Source organism: Pelodiscus sinensis, chromosome 2, assembly GCF_052426305.1.
Source record: "Pelodiscus sinensis isolate ZL-2025 chromosome 2, ASM5242630v1, whole genome shotgun sequence".
Taxonomy (NCBI): Eukaryota; Metazoa; Chordata; order Testudines; family Trionychidae; genus Pelodiscus; species Pelodiscus sinensis.
Genome location: NC_143053.1, coordinates 31897172 through 31915380, shown reverse-complemented (window position 1 = coordinate 31915380; position 18209 = coordinate 31897172). Strand labels below are relative to the sequence as shown.

Below are 18209 nucleotides of genomic sequence, written 5' to 3'. Positions count from 1 at the left end.
GGTGAAAGTGAGTGAGGATGGGGGAGGAACAGACAGAGTGAGCAGGGCAGGGCCTCAGAGAGGGGATGGAGCCTTAGAGAAGAGGTAGGACAAGGATATTTGGATTTGAGGTAGATCCTGAATTGCACTTAAATTAAAAAATGATCTTGTGCTTAAAAAGATTGGAGACCACTGCTCTATAGCATATTTGTATGTCCTATGGTGGGAACATGGAGTCTTGTACATTGCACTGTAGTAAAATGTTAAATATTTTAACATCAACGAATATTCTGCTCTATGACCTTTAACATTATACCTGGCTTGATCATTTACATTCAGTAAGAACCACATGGCTGAAGCGTGATAAATCCAATGGAAATATTACACTAATTTTTAAGTAAAGTATGTATGGCTATAGACTAAATTAATGCAGACAGATGACCACAGAAAGCAGTGGGGGGGGCGGAGGCAGGGCAGACAAGGTCTACCACTGCCGTGGTCTTACCCCAACCCCCAGGCAATGTCTACACTGGCAGCATCTTGTGCAAGAAAAGAAGCCTTGCGCAAGAAAAGAAGCCTTGCGCAAGAAAACGTCCACGCTGTCATGTGTGAGCTGTGCTGGACGCTCTCTTGCGCAAGAAAGCTCTGATGACCATTTTAGCCATAGGGCTTTCTTGTGCAAGAAATTCCTGCTGAGCATCCACACTGCCCCCTTGCACAAGAGCTCCTCCGCAAAAGGGCTTACACCTGTTAAAAAAGAACGTAGCTCTTCCGCAAGAAGCCCTCTCTTACCACGCCATACTGTAAATTTCCTTGCGCAAGAGCAGGCGGGCAGTATGGACACACTGTGGATTCTTGCGCAAGAACGGCCATAGTTGCACAAGAAGCCGGGAGTGTAGACATAACCAGAGACAGTACTCTAGGTTAATTCATAGGAAGGTTAAGGCAGCAGTCACGGAGGCGCAGCGCCCCCAAAATGTGGGGTCTGACTCTGTTTTGATGATTCTTTGTCACAAACAGCCAAAATCTAACAAAGTGGGTCTTTGCCCACGAAAGCTTATGCTCCTACACTTCAGTTAGTCTATAAGGTGCCACAGGACTCCTCGCGGCTTTAGTCAAAAACTAAGTAAAACTGAATTCACTGGAACAGCCTTGTCCAGCTTGTTGAATTCTCCCCCTCCCTCCCGAACACTGAATTCTAATAAAGTGTAATGGATTCTTTCTTTTTACAAAAGCCATGTTTGCCTCTTCCCTAACAAATTATGCCCCTCTATGTGTAGATACATCAGTTTAAGCCTCAGAGCCACCAGGTTCTTCAAGAACACTAGAAGGTTTACAGGAGACAAACTATGGTGGTAAGAAAAGTCTCCCCTGCCTAGGGAGCGATGGAAGAGCGGAGACAAGCCGATACAAGGGCAGCTCCGCGAGGTTTGGCGGCAAGTCCCTTGTCTCACGGTGGGAGAAACTTCCCCCAATCCGCCACGTGTGGGGACGGGGCCCAAGCCGCGGGCAGCTGAGGAAGGATCCCCGCCCTGCCCCTGTGAGGAAAGGGGGCCCAAGTCTGCCGTGGGTGGGCGGGGAAAGATTCCTCCTCCCCGCATCCGGCCTGCGAGCAGCTGGGGCAGGCCCAGGCAGGGGCTTCACGAACACCCTGCGCACCGCCGGCTCGTGACGCTGCCTGTGCGACAGGCCCCGCGGGGAGGCCGAAGGCAGCCGGGCGGCTCCGGGCCTCGTTACCGCTCTCCCCGCTGGCTGGTTTCCGCCTCCCACGTGCCAGCTGCGAGCCCGCGAGGGGCGGGCCCGGTCTCCACGTACCTCCTTGACGGACAGGAACTCGAGCAGCGGGAAGACCAGGTGCCGGTCCAAGAAGTGCGCGATGCGGGTGGTCAGGTCGTACTCCGCCATCTTGGGAAAAGGAGGGGCGGGGCCGCAGCCGCCCCGCTTCCCCCCACGCGCACAGCGACGCGGCTACGACGCCGTCGCGAGAAGGACGGAGGGAAAAGGCGTGGTCTGGGGGGAAGAGAGCGCGCGTGCGTGGCGTGGCGTGACGTGACAGCGAGAGGGCGCGGGGCTGTGCGCGTGCGTGCGGAGATGGCCCGAGCCGCGCGTGCGAGTCTGGCTGAGGGCTGGCAGCCAGTCGGAGTTCTAAAGAAGCTTCGTGTCCTTTCCTACGTCGTGCGCGAGCTGCGCGTGGCTTGACTCAGCGTGGCCGGAGCCGCTCAGTGGTGTGGCCCTGTCCGGGGCTTCCCCACCTACAAGCTGCTCTGGCTGCATTGAAACCCCTCCCTTGGCCCCCTGAGTTGCATGGCACGTGCAGGCCCCTACGCAGGCATTGCCCGGGGAGGGGGGGTCTTTTTTGGTAAATGTGGACCACTGTTTGTTTTAAATATAAAGTTCAAAATAGGCACCTAATGAGTTTAGATAAGAGAGGTTAATGAAAAACTTGAGTGGAAACTGATGGGTAAAGTGATTTTGTTATGCTAGACATTTATACTGCAATAAAGGTTTTATAGAAATTACCTTCTGGGATCTTCCCATCATATTGTAAATGAAAAACCATATTGCAAAATATTGCAGTCTCCCTCTCTGGTTGCCCAGGAAGGCTGGGGAAGAGTCAGACTGTGGCTGGCTAGGCTGCCTGGCCTGACCTGTGGGAGGGACTGGTGGCTACCCAGTCTCCTGCTAGAGCAGCAGAGCCCTGCCCCTCTACTGGAGGGCTACGTCTAGCCTGGCATGATTTTCTGCAAGTGCTTTAAAAGGAAAAGTTTTCTGTTAAAAGCATTTGCGGAAAAGAGCGTCTAGTTTGTCACGGACGCTTTTCCACAAAAGCACTTTTTGAGGAAAAGTGTCCGTGCCAATCTAGACATGCTTTTTTGTGCAAACCAAATCGGAGCTGTCTACACTGGCCCTTTTGCGCAGAAGGACTTTTGCCCAAACGGAAGCAGCACAGTATTTCCGCAAGAAGCACTGATTTCTTACATGAGATCGTCAGTGTTCTTGCCGTAATTCAAGTGGCCAGCTGTCACATTACCTAATTTGAGGGAAGCAGCCAGATCGCTGCTGCACCCCTAGGTGGGGGTGGTGGCTCCAGAAAATGGTATAAAAGGGGGCCATGTGGGGTGCTGAATAGAAGCTTATTATCTGATAATCCTATGTAAGATATTTATGTGGTTGTATAATGTCTGTGTGTGTAGTTAGGAATCTGTAGTCTGTGTGGATACTGAATATTTCTCTGAATGTGGTTGAGCATTGGGCAGAGCCTGGCCTATGGACATGCTAATCATAAAGGCCCTGTGGGACAATGGCACTCGATGGGCCAAGGACACACCTAAAGCATGAGGGCGGACATCTAAGAGCTGCCAGCAGAGAGAGGCTGAGGACCAGGTGACCTGCTGCAGCCAAGAAGAGGCCAGGAAGGTGGTATAAAGAGGCCATGTGGTCGAAGCCAACTTGGTTCTCAGCTCAGCACTTCATCCCAGAGGCAGCATTGCAAGGATCGAAGAGCCCGGAAGACCTGTGAACCCATCCTGATACTAGGATGTGCAACAAGAACTTTTAAACCAGCAGCTGTAACATCTCTGCTAGAGCCTGCATCGAGGACTGGGAGATTCGGTGCATGTAACGTACTGTACTTTAATAACCTTACTCTCATGCTTTTCTTTCTTGTGATAATAAACCTTTAGATATAGATTCTAAAGGATTGGCTCAGCGTGATTTGTGGGTAAGATCCAGAGGGTAAATTGACCAGGGATCTGCGACTGGTTTCTTGGAACTGGACAGAACTTGTTCTGGGTAGGTGAGATTGGGTGCTAGGACCCCTCCCCCCATCTGTGTATGAGGCCTGGGGCCATCTGGGGCACGGATATTGCTGGGGTGTCAGAGGGGTTTTGCTCATGAGGCTTCAGGCAGGCTGCTGAAGCGCTCTGTGGGACTGGTTTGTGGCCTGTTTGGAGAGGTCACCAGTCTGGGGGCTGTAAGGAGCCCAGGATTTGAGCAATTCGCCCTGAGCGGACGCCCTCAGCTGTGCCCAGACATGGCCTGGTCTGTCACATCAGTGTAGACAGCTGGCAAGTTTTTCCTCAAAAGCAGCTGCTTTTGCGGAAAAACTTGCCAGTCTAGACACAGCTGCGGGGGGGGGGGGGGGGGGAGCTGGGGGAAGGAGCGGCAGGGGAGAAATCAGCCCCAGCCTACCTCTGGCGGGCAAGAGACAGGCTAAGGAGCCTTGGACAGTGTGCTGCTCCTGCCTTCCCCCAGCCATCTGGAGCAGCCATCTGGAGGAGGGAGGCTCAGGCAGCACACTGCTCCTGCCTTTTCCCAGCCAGCCAGAATCGGCCTCATGGGTGACCAAGGGGGGAGGTCTGTTTGCACCCTTCACACACCCCTGCCACTGCATATGGCCCTGACACGGGATGATCAGAGACATAAAATCACCACAAATACATAACAGAGAGGCTCTTCCAAGTATGATTATCATACCATGTCTTCAGTCTAGCAGTTTGCTCAGCATTTATTGTATTTTTCATCTCCTTAGTAAAGATACTTACTTTAGCTAGGCTATGTCTACACTGCCCTCTCTTGCGCAAAAAAATACGCAAAGGAGGTGAAGTGTGGAATATTGCTGTGCCTCATTTGTATAATTAATGAAGTTCCATTTTTGTGCAAGAGCCGTTCTTCCGGAAAAAAAGCATAATGGGTCTTGCGCTAGAGGGGTTTTTTGCACAAAAAGGAGCTGTGTAGATGGCTCCATTTGCACAAAAGCCTCTTGCGCAAAAACAGCCTAATTAATTATGCAAATGAGATGTGGTGATAGTCCACATTTCACCTCATTTGCATATTTTTTGCACAAGAGAGGGGCCGTGTAGATGTAGTAAGTGTGTTTTGGGGATTTAGCATAGAAAGGGTGTAAGGAGACTTTGTATGTTATGGCCCCACCACCTGTGGAGTTACATTTCCTTTCCAGGGGTAATCCCATGCGAAAAAACACCATCACTACCACCACTGAGATTGCTTTGTGTTGTTTGCCCCCATCACTCAGTATCTGATGCTTAGCTGTGGGGAGGAGTTTAACTGCCAGAGAAGTGGCTGTTGCTGTCCCTTCATTAGCTGGATCATTAGCATATGTACTGACAGCACACTTCTTGGAAGAACCCCCAACCCTGTCTTAAAGAGACAGAATAGTCCAATGGCACGTTACAGCAAGGGTAAGCAGCTTTTCCAAAGTGGCATGCCAAGGTTTAACTCTCCTGCCCTGGGTCATGCCGCTCTCCCGGGAGGGGGGAAGATGCCCTCTCCACTGCACACCCCATGGATCACCTCGGTCAATGCACAACTTTCTGTGGACTACCAGTTGCTAATGGAAACTCACTGTTAATTGCATATGAAAGAAGATCCTATAAATATGGGGTGCCTTGCATGGGACTCCGGGTCTCATCTTGGAGCATCGGTCTGGACCGACAGAAGCCTGGCTCCTCACTTCTCCTCCCCTGGAGAAAGGGGTTTTTTTTGCACAAAATGGAAGCGGCTACACAGATTCTTTTTGCTCAAAAAGAAACGGCAGAAAATATGCTAATGATGTCGCAACTTATGCTAATGAGTCTCTCATTAGCATATTTTCTGCTGCAAAAACGAGTACTGTAGACAAAGCCTAAGTGAGCCAGTTAAGCTTATGAGATGTGCAATGTGCTCAACAAAAGAAGCAAAATCTTTTAAAAAAACAAATTAAAAGGTTTTTTCCCTCCTCCCCCCGCAAAGGGCTGTTGAGGTAGCCCTGGAGTATTGGTATAAACCATACAAATTCTAGATATGGTGTACTGTCCCATGTAGTGGCACTTAGACCACTTACAGAGAGAAAGAATAAGTCTGCTCTGCAGCCATAGCTGAGCACCAACTGACTTTTAGCTCAAGCTGTAGAGGCTCATGCAGTAAGTTCTAGAAGTCCAAGGCTTGGTTCCACACTGGACTCTCTGGTGCAATGATCATAGCCTTAGTTTGATCACTACTTGTGACCAAAAGAATGTTGCCAGAATCTATCATCTTTAAGAGAAGATGTTAGTGGCTCTATCAAGTACCCCAAAATCTGGGCCACTATCAAGCTTCCATGTGGCACAGCAAATATCAAGGCAATCTGGGTAACTTTGTAAAATTTAGCACACTTAGAAGAGTTTCACTTTAAACGAAAACCTGGTCTGAATCCTAAAACGTTAGCTGATGATGCTGTTTTATCTTTCCTGTTTGGTTCACCAATGATTCAACATAAGCCTTTTCAAGGTAGTCAGCCATCACAGGATGGGCAACCTATTCAGATAATATTGCATATTATGTGTGGGTGTGCAGGAAGGGAAGCACTTATGTGAGATGAGAGGAAGGAATGAAGGAAGTTATTTTCATAATCAAATGATATCAAAGGTAATATATTGGACAAACATTGGTTTCCTCAACAATTAATTCATCGTTCACTAAGATAAATTATTTGGCCTACAGCCTTTTACTATGTCCATTTAGGAACTAGAATATTGCCTTGTAAAATGTAGACTCCCTTCTGACCTCTAGTTAAATTCTGTAGCTGTCTAGATTACAGAGTCAACCAGGGTGATAAGAAGTAAAAAATTGTTACAAATGGAAATCATTCTGTTCTAAAGTATATTAGAAAAATATTGATGATTAACAAATTACGTAGAACATAAGAACAGCCGTACTGGGTCAGACCAAAGGTACATCTAGCCCAGTCTCCTGTCTTCTGACAGTGGCCAATGCCAGATGCTCCAGAGGGAGTGAACAGAAGAGGGAATCATCAAGCAATCCCTCTCCCGTCACCTATTCCCTGCCCCTAACAGAGGCTAAGGACACCATTCCTACCCATCCTGGCTAATAGCCATTGATGGATATAACTTCCATGAATGTATCTAGTTCTAGTTCTTTCTTGAACCCTGTTGATATCCTGGTCTTCACAACCTCCTCTGCAAAGAGTTCCACAAGCTGATCGTGCACTATGTGAAGAAAAACTTCCTTTTGTTTGTTTGAAACCTGATACCTATTCATTTCATTTGTTGAACCCTAGTTCTTATGTTATGGGAACAAGTAAATAACGTTTCCTTATTCACTTTTTCCACACTAGTCATGATTTTGTAGACCTCTCTCATGTCCCCCCCTCACTCTCCTTGGGTATGTCTACACTAGCTCGTTAGTTCGAGCAAGGTAGGCAAATGAGGGCAACTGGAGTTGCAAATGAAGCCTGGGATTTAAATATCCCGGGCTTCATTTGCATGTTCCCGGTCACTGCCATTTTTAAATCCCCCTTAGTCCGAACTCCGTGCCCGCGGCTACACGCGTCACGGATTAGGTAGTTCGAATTAGAGATCCTAACTCAAACTACCGTTACTCCTCATTCCACATCTTTGAGTGCTCCTTTGGCATCTCAGTCATCCAGGGGCCCCACTGGTTGTTTAGCAGGCTTCCTGCTTCTAATGTACTTAAAAAGCATTTTGCTATTACTTTTTTATTTTTTGGCTAGCTGTTCTTCAAACTCCTTGTGGCTTTTTTGTTATATTTTTATACTTAATTTGATAAAGTTTATGCTCCTTTCTATTTTCCTCACTGGAATTTAACTTCCACTTCTTAAACAATGCCTTTTTATCTCTTACTGCTTCTTTTACTTGGTTGTTAAGCCTCGGTGGCACTTTTTTGGTTCTCTTACTGTGTTTTTTTAATTTGGGGTATACATTTAAGTTGGGCCTATATTATGGTGTCTTTAAAAAGTCACCATGCAGTTTGCAGAGATTTTACTTTTGTCTCTGTACCTTTTAATTTCTGTTTAACTAATTGCCTCATTTTTCTGTAGTTCCCCTTTCTGAAATTACATGCCACAGTATTGGGCTGCTAAGGTTTTTTTCCACGAGTGGGATGTTACATTTTATTACATTATGGTCACTATTTCCAAGTGGTCCAGTTATATTTACCCATGGACCAGATTGTGCGCTCCACCTTGTGGAAGAAGGCTCTTTGCTGGCCAGGCCTCTCGCGCATATTGCCATCTAAGCAAAAGGTCAACTTCCCCATGATGAAAAACCTTACACTATGTAACTTAAAGATCAGCGACGAACAGGAACCAAAACCAGACCCAAAAGTTCATGTAAAGTTCATGCTGGTTGTGCTGACTGTGCCATGCCCGATAAGGCAGAAAAGGAAAAACAGGAAACCATCTCACCCCTTTACTCCTGTCACTTAACAGACAGGGTCTGCTAGCCTATCACAAAAAGCGCACAAAAGCTTTCTCTATAAAACAGCTTCCCCTCCTATATCAAATTGAGGAATCCCGAATAAACATTGGATGGCAGAATATGAGCCAGGTCCGAGGACTGATCACCTGAGGGCGACCTCCCGCTCACCAAACCAAACGAGTTCCTGTAGAGCGTAACGTATACCAAACATGTTGTTGTTGTTGTTGTAGTTTGTGTGTCTGTTAAATGTAAGTATTGTTATCTGAAATTGTTTAGAGGTATTGTTAAGTAGTAGTGTTAAAAGTTTTAGATAAATGATTAGTCTTATAAGTAAGACTGATGTAAATGTAACTGTTAATAATCCCTGGTCCCGTGTTAACAACTATTGGGATTTAGAGAAACCTCAAAGAATTTTCTTCACTGTATTGCATTTTGCTTATTGGTCATTCTAATAATTATTTGGTGCCTATGTATGTAAGAAATTGATAAAATAATAATTTATACGTAGAAGCCCTTTAATAAAAGTTTAAGAGATATTTCGTAATAGTTTCCCTGTTTCTGCGCCTCCCTGGGGCTAGCCACATTTCCGAACCTTTTACTTTAAACCACACACTTAAGACTAAATCAAGAATTGCCTCTCCTTTTGTGGGTTCCAGAATCAGCAGCTCCAAGAAGCAGTCATTTAAGGTATTTTATCTTTGCATCCTATCCTGAGGTGACGTGTACCCAGTTAATATGGGGATAGTTGAAATATTTAACTATTTAATAACAGTTTAAACTATTATTGAGTTTAAATTAAATCTCTTGAGTCATTAACCTGAATTTACCTGACCATTACAGTTATAGAATCATAGAATCACAGAGCTGACAGTTCTAACCTCAAAAAAAAAAATAGATCATATTTAGGTGCAGCTGAAAAGTCAGCGTTGTTTTTTAAACATTTTATTGCTCAACACAACTTAAACCCACAACTGACACCATATCTTTTAGTCTCTAGATTTCAAAAAAAATTGCCATGCTGCATATAATACAAGCTACCACAGATTCATATAGATGGATCTAGACAAAGTCATGCCTGAATATTACAAGATATGTCAGTTTCTAAATACCCTATATGCTTAATATGCGGAAATATCCCACTAAGTCAAAGGAATGAGAGCCTAAAAACAAAATTAACTTTAATGATTTTGGAGGCTGTAGATCCAAAGCTATATAAACCCTATAGTTCTTTTTAAAATTAAGATTTTTAGTTAAATTATTATCATGGCAGCAACAAAATGTCATGAAGAGCATTTGTCTTGATCAAAAACTGTTCTACGAAGGATGGAAGCCATTAATTCATATCTTTTGGTTTGCTCAAGCATTGGCAAACAGTGCCTCCATTTCTCCAGGGAATTGCGCTGAGCAGGAGTTTTTTATTAAGTTATCATGGAAACTTTCATTTTTAGTGAGCCCTTTCTTAGCTGGGTTGAATTATTTCACTTCAATGACAGAGTTCTCATAACTAGTGGGTTCATGTCCTATTGGTTTTTCCTCACAGAGCTCTAGTTGAGACAAAATTTGAAAGCAGAGAGTGAGTCCTGCTAAGTTCTATTCCTAGCTGTGTCAATGACGTTATGTAAATTTGAACAAATCACTCTACTTACGTGCCTTAGTTTACCTTTCTGTAATAATAAAACCTACCCCCCAGGAGTATTAATGTTTCTAGAATGCCTTGACATCTTTATGTAAAGGCATTGTATTATTTATTGCTATGTAACTCAGGGGTGGGAAAGAGGTGGCTAACGGCTGGACCAAATCTGCCAAGCTGCCAGATCTGACCCACAGATCTGGCCCACGGCTGCCTCACCAGCATGCTTACTAGAGAGCAGCTGCACCTTCTTTAAACAGCAGGTTGCTATGCAGTCTGGGTAGGGAGGCAAAAGATTTGCACACTGTCCCCGCTTCCTTGCAAAGTCCTTCAGCTCCCATTGGCCAGTTTTCAGCCAATAGGAGCTGAGACATTTTGCTGAAGGTAGGGGCAGCGAATGAAGCCTCCTCATTCCCCCCTCTCCCCTTGCTCCCTTCTTTCCTCCGTGTGCTGGAGCAGAGCCACGTGGAGCAGCCCGCCTAGCTCATAGGCAGGAAGCCTGTCTCAGGTTCCTGCAGAGCTGCTGGCTGGGAGCCGCCTAGTTAAGCACCTCCCAGCCAGAGCCTGCCTCTGGCACCTCACCCTCTCTCTCCCCCCAGTTCATTGCCCCAAGTCACCACCCAAACCCTCTGTCTTCCCTTTCCTACCTCCTCTAGGTCACAACTCCCTCCCAGACCCTGTAACCCCTCCTTTGCCCCTTCCCAAGGCCAGAAACCTTTCCAGCATACATATCCCTCCCTGATCCTGCAACCCAAACCCCTCTCCCAGATCATAACCCCCTGCTTCACCCAAACTCCCTCTCAGACCCCACACTCCCTCCTGCACCCCAGTCCTCTATCCCAAGCTCCCTTCTACAACCCACCCACACTCCCAGACCCTGTGGCTCCTCCACAGAAGTGCAACCCTTGACTACTTATCAAAACCTTGGAGTGGCCCCCCATTAAAAATTATTGCCCACCCCTGGTGTAACTAACCGTGTTATATTCTTTTTCTTGTCAAAGTTGCCTTCTTTTCCTTCTCTCACTTTCAGACAAACTTCCTGACATCCTAACATTGTCCTATGTGAAAAGAGACATTTTACATGGACTCAATCGTCATTGAAAAATGAGTTCAAATGGGCCATCATGGACTGAAAATGCAATATGCTTAAACTCACAAGTATAGACAAAGGCTGAGGAAAAAAGATAGCACATTTACTTCTGGAGATGATACTGGTATTTTGGGGGATTGCGTGGATTAGTGTTAGAATCTTATTTAATTTAGCACTCATTTGAAGGCCATCTTGCTGATATTTGCAGATGAAACCAAATTGGAGGTGATAAAAGAACTAGTCACAATAGAAAACAAGACATTAGAAATGTGGGAAGAAAATAAAATGAGTTTCAAAGTAGGTGAGGAGAGGGATGAGATGTGAGGGAATGCACACTAGTATATGTGGGGGAAAAACCTGAAACAGGTGGACAGAAATCTAGGCAGCAATAAAGCCAAAAGAGATTTAGAAACGAAAATGAATAAATTAGACATTAAACATTTGTTTTCTTAAAAATTGAAATTAAACATGAGTTTACAGTGTGGTTAAACTGCACAAACCAAGACAGTTTTTGGTACAATATCCTACATTTATGGAAGGGATGATATGATGAAACTCCTTACAATGTCATGTGGCCAAATTGGGATGGCTAGTGGCTACAAACCCTAATGTCCAGACACTAGATGAGGAAGACTCTGAGTTACTGTAAAGTAACACTACAGAATTCACCTGATTGTGATATTTCCCCCGAATCAAATTGGCAGAGACCCTGGTAATTTTTCACTTTCTTCTGCAGCTCAGGTCACTTGCAGGCTTACTTAGAGAAAATGGAGGAGTCTCTGTACTCTGCTGTAATTAAAATCATGATTTGAGAACTTTGGTAACTTAGCCAGGGGTTAGAGGGCTATTCCATGAGTTAGTGGCTGAAGTTCTATGACCTGCAATGTGTAGGAGATCAGGCAGATGATTATGATGGTCCCTTCTGGCCTTGAAGTCTGCAAATTAAGGTATCATATCATTGACTCTCTCTCACTAAATCTTTGGTACAGCTGCACATGAACACCATTTTGAAGGAAGGTCAGAGAAGAGCTCCAAAAATTATTTTTGTAGACATAGTTTTGAAGGATTGTGGACTCAAAGGAAGATATTTAATAAGTTATAGTGAGCATGAAAGCGTCAATGTCAAAAAAAGCACGCTTCACCCCTTGCTATTTGGTAAATGTGTAGTGGGGCAACTGTCCATTCTTCCTCTGTGAATCAGTGTGAAGAATAAAGCATTTAGAAAATTATCATGTACATGTTTTTTTCCCTCCCATGCATATGGGAAATACTAATTTCCTCTTCGTTTCTCTCTATATACTTTTCCCTTCCTCTTTTCAGTTTTGTACCTTATTTTCATGCTGCTCCTAAGCTTGGAACAGCTTCTTAAAAACACACACATCTGTTGTAAAAATTCCTTGCCAATGTCCACACCATACCTTCTGTGAATAGTTATAGTATGCGTGTTATTTTCCTGTGTGAATTGCTGCAAGAGCTTAAAAATAGGGACCATGTCTTTTGTGTGATTGAAAAGGGAAATGTATGATACTTTTATGATGTTCAAAAACAATATTTGGTTCGGATGCATCAAGATTAACATTCTTTGAGAGAAAATAATTAAAATACATTCTCCATCCAAGAGCAGCTTTCCCCCTGGGGGCTTTTTTCTGAATGGACTAGGGGTGTTTAGAAGCCAAATTCATGACTTTCATTGGCTTCCACAGAACAGAAGCCAGCATACAGTGAGTATCTGAATAAGGCCTTCCTATGTGTTATTACAGACTGTTTTCATTACACAGATTGCCAATAAAGTCTTTAATTTCCATGAGACAAAGAGCCTGGTCAGTCTTTTTTGCATGGCTGCAAAATTCTGATGGAACGGAAGACAATTAACTAAACCATTCATAATTCAGCTTTTAGTTTTATATTAACATTGAAAAGGGGTGTGAAGGAATTAAGGAGAATCTTCTGATCTATGCAACTTGCAGAAATTGAACATTGGTTGGCAACCAAAGTTAACAGGGATATTTGAAAAGGAAGGACAGCATTCATTATTAAACAGAGTAAATGCTTCCATGAAAAGTGACTTAGGATTCAGCTGTATCAAACTTGAAAATACATCCATTGTCTTCCACAAACTTTCTATTTTTGATTAAGACAGAGAAGGGAAAGTGTGACATTTTGTTCAAATATGACAAATTATTTTAAATTGTATTGTCAATCAGTGGGGCCTGTTTAGTTATGGAAAAGTTCCTTCTCTCTCTTTCTCTCTAGTTGTTTCTGTTTTTTAGAAGTGAGACAATGCAAGATGTTAATCAGATATATTTTCCATGTGCTATCCCAAGCTTTATAAAAGTAACTTTTATGTCACTAACTAGGCGAGCTGAGAGACTTTCCAGGCCCCTGCACAAGGTAGGAGGGTCTGGCTTCCTGCTCTTGGAAAGGACAGGGACTTGGATGAAAAGGACAGGATCTTAGGTGGAAGGGGCAGGGCCTTGTGTGGAGGGGGGTTGCCAGGGCAGGTGGCCTTCAGTGCCATAAGGACCATGCCCTCCCCCCGGAAGCATACCAAGCACAATGCCCAGGGCTCTGCAATGCACAGTGTGGGGCTCCAGTGGTAATTTAAAGGGCCAGGGGCTCTGGGTGTTGCCACTGCCACAATAGCTAACTCCAGGGTAAATAAACATTAAGTCTTGTTAAATATGAATGTTATAGTATTTTTGTTTAAAATTCAACCTGTTACTAGTTTGTGGGCAGTGGAGGATATAGGGCAGGGCGAGCGGGGCAGTTGCCCCGGGCCCCACGCTTCAAGAAGCCCCGCGCATGCATCGTGGCGCCATGGGGCATGCGCCGTGTCAAAGGGGGGGGGACTGTGAAATTGTGCTGCCCTGAGCCCCGCAAAATCCTCATCCGCCCCTGTTTGTGGGCTTTCATACATTTCCTGAATTAATTCCTCACTGTTGGATAAATCCTGGTCCTGAGAGCTTTGCATTGTTTTCTGAGGCACCCAGAACTGGCACTGAGAGAATGGACTTTCTTCTTCATAAAGCCTTCTAACCAAGCTGATTTTGTATGTGTAAACAGGGCTGGCTTTAGTAAGTGCGGGGCCCCATTCGAACAGTTTTGACCGGACCCCGGCAGCCAGGATTTTTTGTTGAGAAAAAAAATCAACAAAAAAACCACACTGCACACAAAAGTTTTGACAGGGCCCCAGCAGCCAGGATTTTTTGTTGAGCAAAAAAATAGCACAGCACACAAAAAAAGAGTCTCGCCTTCCCTGCGCTCGACTCACCGGGGCCGATGCCTCCTCCTGCAGCACGCCCGGCACGCCAACACACTTCTGGCATTAGGGCACAGGGCCCGATTCAGGGGAAGTGGGCGAATCGGCCTAACGCCGGCACTGTGTGTAAATGTATCAGTTTCTAATCTGAAATGTAACTGAAAAAAACAGTAACACGGGGTTCTGGGTTAGCTCCCAATTTCACATGGTCTAAGTTTAAAAGTAGAAATTTTTTTTGTGACTGCCAGCCCTGGGTTCTGATAGTCAAGCTGAAATCTGTCCTTTGTCAAGGACTGGATCAAGCCCCTTCTTACCAGCTGGAGTCCTTCTGCTGACTTCAGTGGGCTTTGGTTCATGCCTCAAGTATACATGACCAAGCAGCCTACATTCGGTCCTTAGGTACATCTTTCATTGGTCTTTATGCCTGCAATGACCTCAGTTTCTCAATATGTCAGATGATTAGGGCACTCACTTGAAAGGGGAGAATAACTCATATTCAAATCAGGCACTAGGGAGAATTGAACCAGGGAATGTCCTAACCTCTGGGCTGGAATTTATATGGGAGGGTGGGTTGCTGCTGCCTTCTTTGCCGTTTTGGGTTAGATTAGATGAGCTATGAGGGCATTTACCATTTTGAGGCCCACTGGTCTGAGGATCAAGCTATATCTTAGGCATGAGATAGATATCCAAGTGCCTGCACTGAGTGTTGTGCATGCCCAAGAAATAGAAACTCAGGTATTTTGGGGACATGTCTGGTGAAAATTTAGGCATTGAGGATTTTAAACAGCTCCAGAATTAGGTGATAAGTGAGATGAGGGGTGACGATTTCAGGGATGCCTAGGTTTTTGGACTTAGGCATGTAAAAGGCTTTTCATGAATCTGTGCCTTCATATATGTTTAGCTACTTTAGATGAAATTTAGCAGCTAGAAACAAAAGGCAAAGAAACACAATGTAGCCAGACCACCAGTACTTGCTTCATAACTGGCAATTTGGAATCGGGATGTAAATATTGGTCAAAAAAGTTAACCAGTTAAAGATTTACAACAGAGATGCCCAAATTTTGCATGGTGACAATACCATTTTCAGAATTCAGGGTTTTTTTTAAATCATTATTTGATTTGTGAAGAATACAGGAATGGGTCCTATAGCCATCTAATTTAATTTCTTGTAATGCCAGACAGTTGACATTTCCAAAAAGGTTTACAAAGCAAGGCACTTTGTATAAAAGCACATAAAAGACAAGTCATGTTCAGAGAAGAATTCTATAATTCTACCAGCTGTTAAAATTTCAATGTAATGCCACCAAACCAATGATCCAGACACAGGTCTGCCAAAGTACGTCAATCCTGACCCATATAACTCTTGTTCTTACCATTTCTGGTGCCTTTTTAGTGAAAAAATTGCCCGTTGTCTGGAACTGCATGTTGGATTTTATGATGTGAATTGTTCCTGGGGGACTAGCCCATGTGAAGAGAGGTAAAGAATCTGGCTGAGCATGCCGACAGAAAGAGGATAACAGTCTTTTACAGTATTCTACATTGGGCTTTAAAACATTTTGATTACGTGGAAAGATCACAACAGCATACCCTAAATGCAGAAATTGTCAGAGTATCGGGATTTGGACAGCTGTGGTAAATTAAGTAATCCTCAAGCATACTATATTATAAGAGGTCTGTGCTCTGAGGAGGCATAGATCTGGCTGACATTAGGTACTAGCTCCTACTTGGTGGAAAATGCTAGTTGGGGAAAACCCCTCTTTTGCAACTGATTATTGCACAACTATCTTTTTCAGATAATTCATTAGAAACTAGATTCACTGAAACCATTTTGAACTCTTAGTGCAGAACACTTGACTAGCGAATTTTGTTAGGCATTGGGACTAGCATATCAGTGAGCAGACACTACCCTCCCTGAGCTTGAGCGCCACAAAGGAGCTATTTGCAGTTCTTCAGAAGGGCAGGGGAGGAGTTTTTGAGTGTGAGTCTGGCTTTTCCCCTAAGTGCTCCAGCCTAAGATCACCCACAGGGATACTACACCACAGATGTTTCTGGACTTCAGAAATCCAGACTACAGAGATCCAGTCTGTACTGTGTTTATTTGTTATATATTGTATTGCTTTCTCTATCCTGTACAGACTAACTCAGCTACCCCTCTGAAGCTTTTATACTATAAGGCTATGTCTACACTGCTCCTTCTTGCACAAGAAAAACCCTCTTGGGCAATGCTATTATTCCTGAAAATAATCAGAGTAGCGGCATTGCGCAAGAGGGTTTTTCTTGCACAAGAAGGGGCAGTGTAGACGCTCCTTCTGGTGCAAGAACCTCTTCTGCAAAAATGGCGACTCATTAGGTATGCAAATGAGGCTCGGCAATATTCCATGCTTAGCCTCATTTGCATATTTCTGGCACAAGAACCCGCCAGTGTAGACATAGCCTAACTGTTTACTGCTTTCCAATAAACAAGATTCTGTTTTCAAAGACTAACAGCCTGTTTGTCAATCCTTGAGCAAAGGGCTGCTTCCATGTCCCCCCTGAGGTTAGCAGGATTAGCCTGCTCTGGAGAGTCCTATGTGGGTCAGAGAAAACCCTCTGGTAATATTCAGGCAAGTTAATATTGGGTGAGTCATCACCTTTAACTTGTTTGGGCCAACTATTCTGATGATCAATTTTATGGTTATAGGCAAGCCAGGATTGAGATGTCTTAGGTCCAAATTTCTGAGATAACATAATCTATATTCTCCATCTTTTCTTTTTTCTCCCTTACTTCTTGGTTCTCTTGTGCACATCCCTTGTATTGTTCTCACTCAGATGTTCCTCCCCTCTTCCCTCTTATTCATCTTCATATGACTTATTTCACACTTGTGTATGGCCATTAGGCAACATTTTGAGACAACACTTCCAGTGACTCTAGGAATAAGCTGACAACATACAGCTCTATCTATTTCCTTTGAGCATGAACTGTATCCCAGGTATCTCAGTGCATGCAGGAGAATGAAGCTCAGGTAAAGAACAGCTCCTTCAAAATGAACTCTAAAACAGGTGAAGTGATGCTGGTTAAGAAGAGAAAAATGCATCAAGAAACTGACAAACTCTGTCTTCCAGCAGTTAAAATCATGTTCCTGTCTCTGCCACCGGCTGCTGTCTTATTCTCTGTCTCAGTTTCTACATCCAAGTAGCATGGACATTCATAGATAGTTTTAATGAGAAGCACATAGAGAATCACATAGAATCACAGGTTCAAGTTATTAATAAACATAAATCACCTTATAATAGGACAGTTTGAAAGGAAAATACAAAACTGAATATCCCTTCTTACTATGAGAGAGACAAGGTGGGTGTCATAGTATCTTTTACTGAATCAACTTCTGTCGGCGACAGAGAGAGACTCTTGAGCTACACAGAGCTCTTCCATAGATCTGGGAAATATAGTCGAAGGCCTGGTCTACACTATATGTGAAGGTCAGAGTCAGATACTCAACTACAGCTACGTAAATTACGTAGCAGGAGTCAACATGTCGTGTTTCTGCATCATCCACACAGTGGGAGGCTGATGGGAGAAAGTGCCCCCGTTGGCTTCCCATATTCCTCATGAGGAGCAGAAGTACTGGCACCAACAGAGGTGCCCTTTAAGTTCAATCTAGAGGGTCTATACTAAACCCGCTAAATCGAGCCCCATAAGATTGACTATGGCAGCATTGATCTTCCATGTAGTGACGACATGCTCAAAGTGTCACAGCTAAATACAGAGTCAACATTCTGACACTTAGTGGGACACTCTGACAGATGCTTCCTGTTTGCTTTCTAATATGCCAGAAGAAAAAAGAACTCAAATTTCAATGAGACTAAATAGGACACCATCTCTGTCCTTCCAAGCCCAGACAGTCCTATCAGAGCAGAATGGCTGGTTCTCTTATTCTTGTAGGCAAAGTTCTCTATTCAAGATTCGCTCTTAGGAATAGACTTTGTAAAGACTCCCATTGACTTAGTGAACAGTAGATCAGATAAAAAATGAGGAATTCATCCTGAACATTAACA

General features: G+C 44.3%; 1 protein-coding gene across 1 annotated transcript in view; it reads right to left on the bottom strand.

Moving 5' to 3' along the window:
* EIF3E (eukaryotic translation initiation factor 3 subunit E) overlaps positions 1–1953 on the bottom strand; it is a 53856-nt gene extending 51903 nt beyond the window's left edge. The window contains exon 1 of the mRNA XM_006113017.5: positions 1795–1953. Coding sequence (XP_006113079.1) covers positions 1795–1884 — 90 coding nt within the window. The 5' untranslated portion in view covers positions 1885–1953. The remainder of the gene's footprint in view (positions 1–1794) is intronic.
* Positions 1954–18209: the final 16256 nt, after the last annotated feature.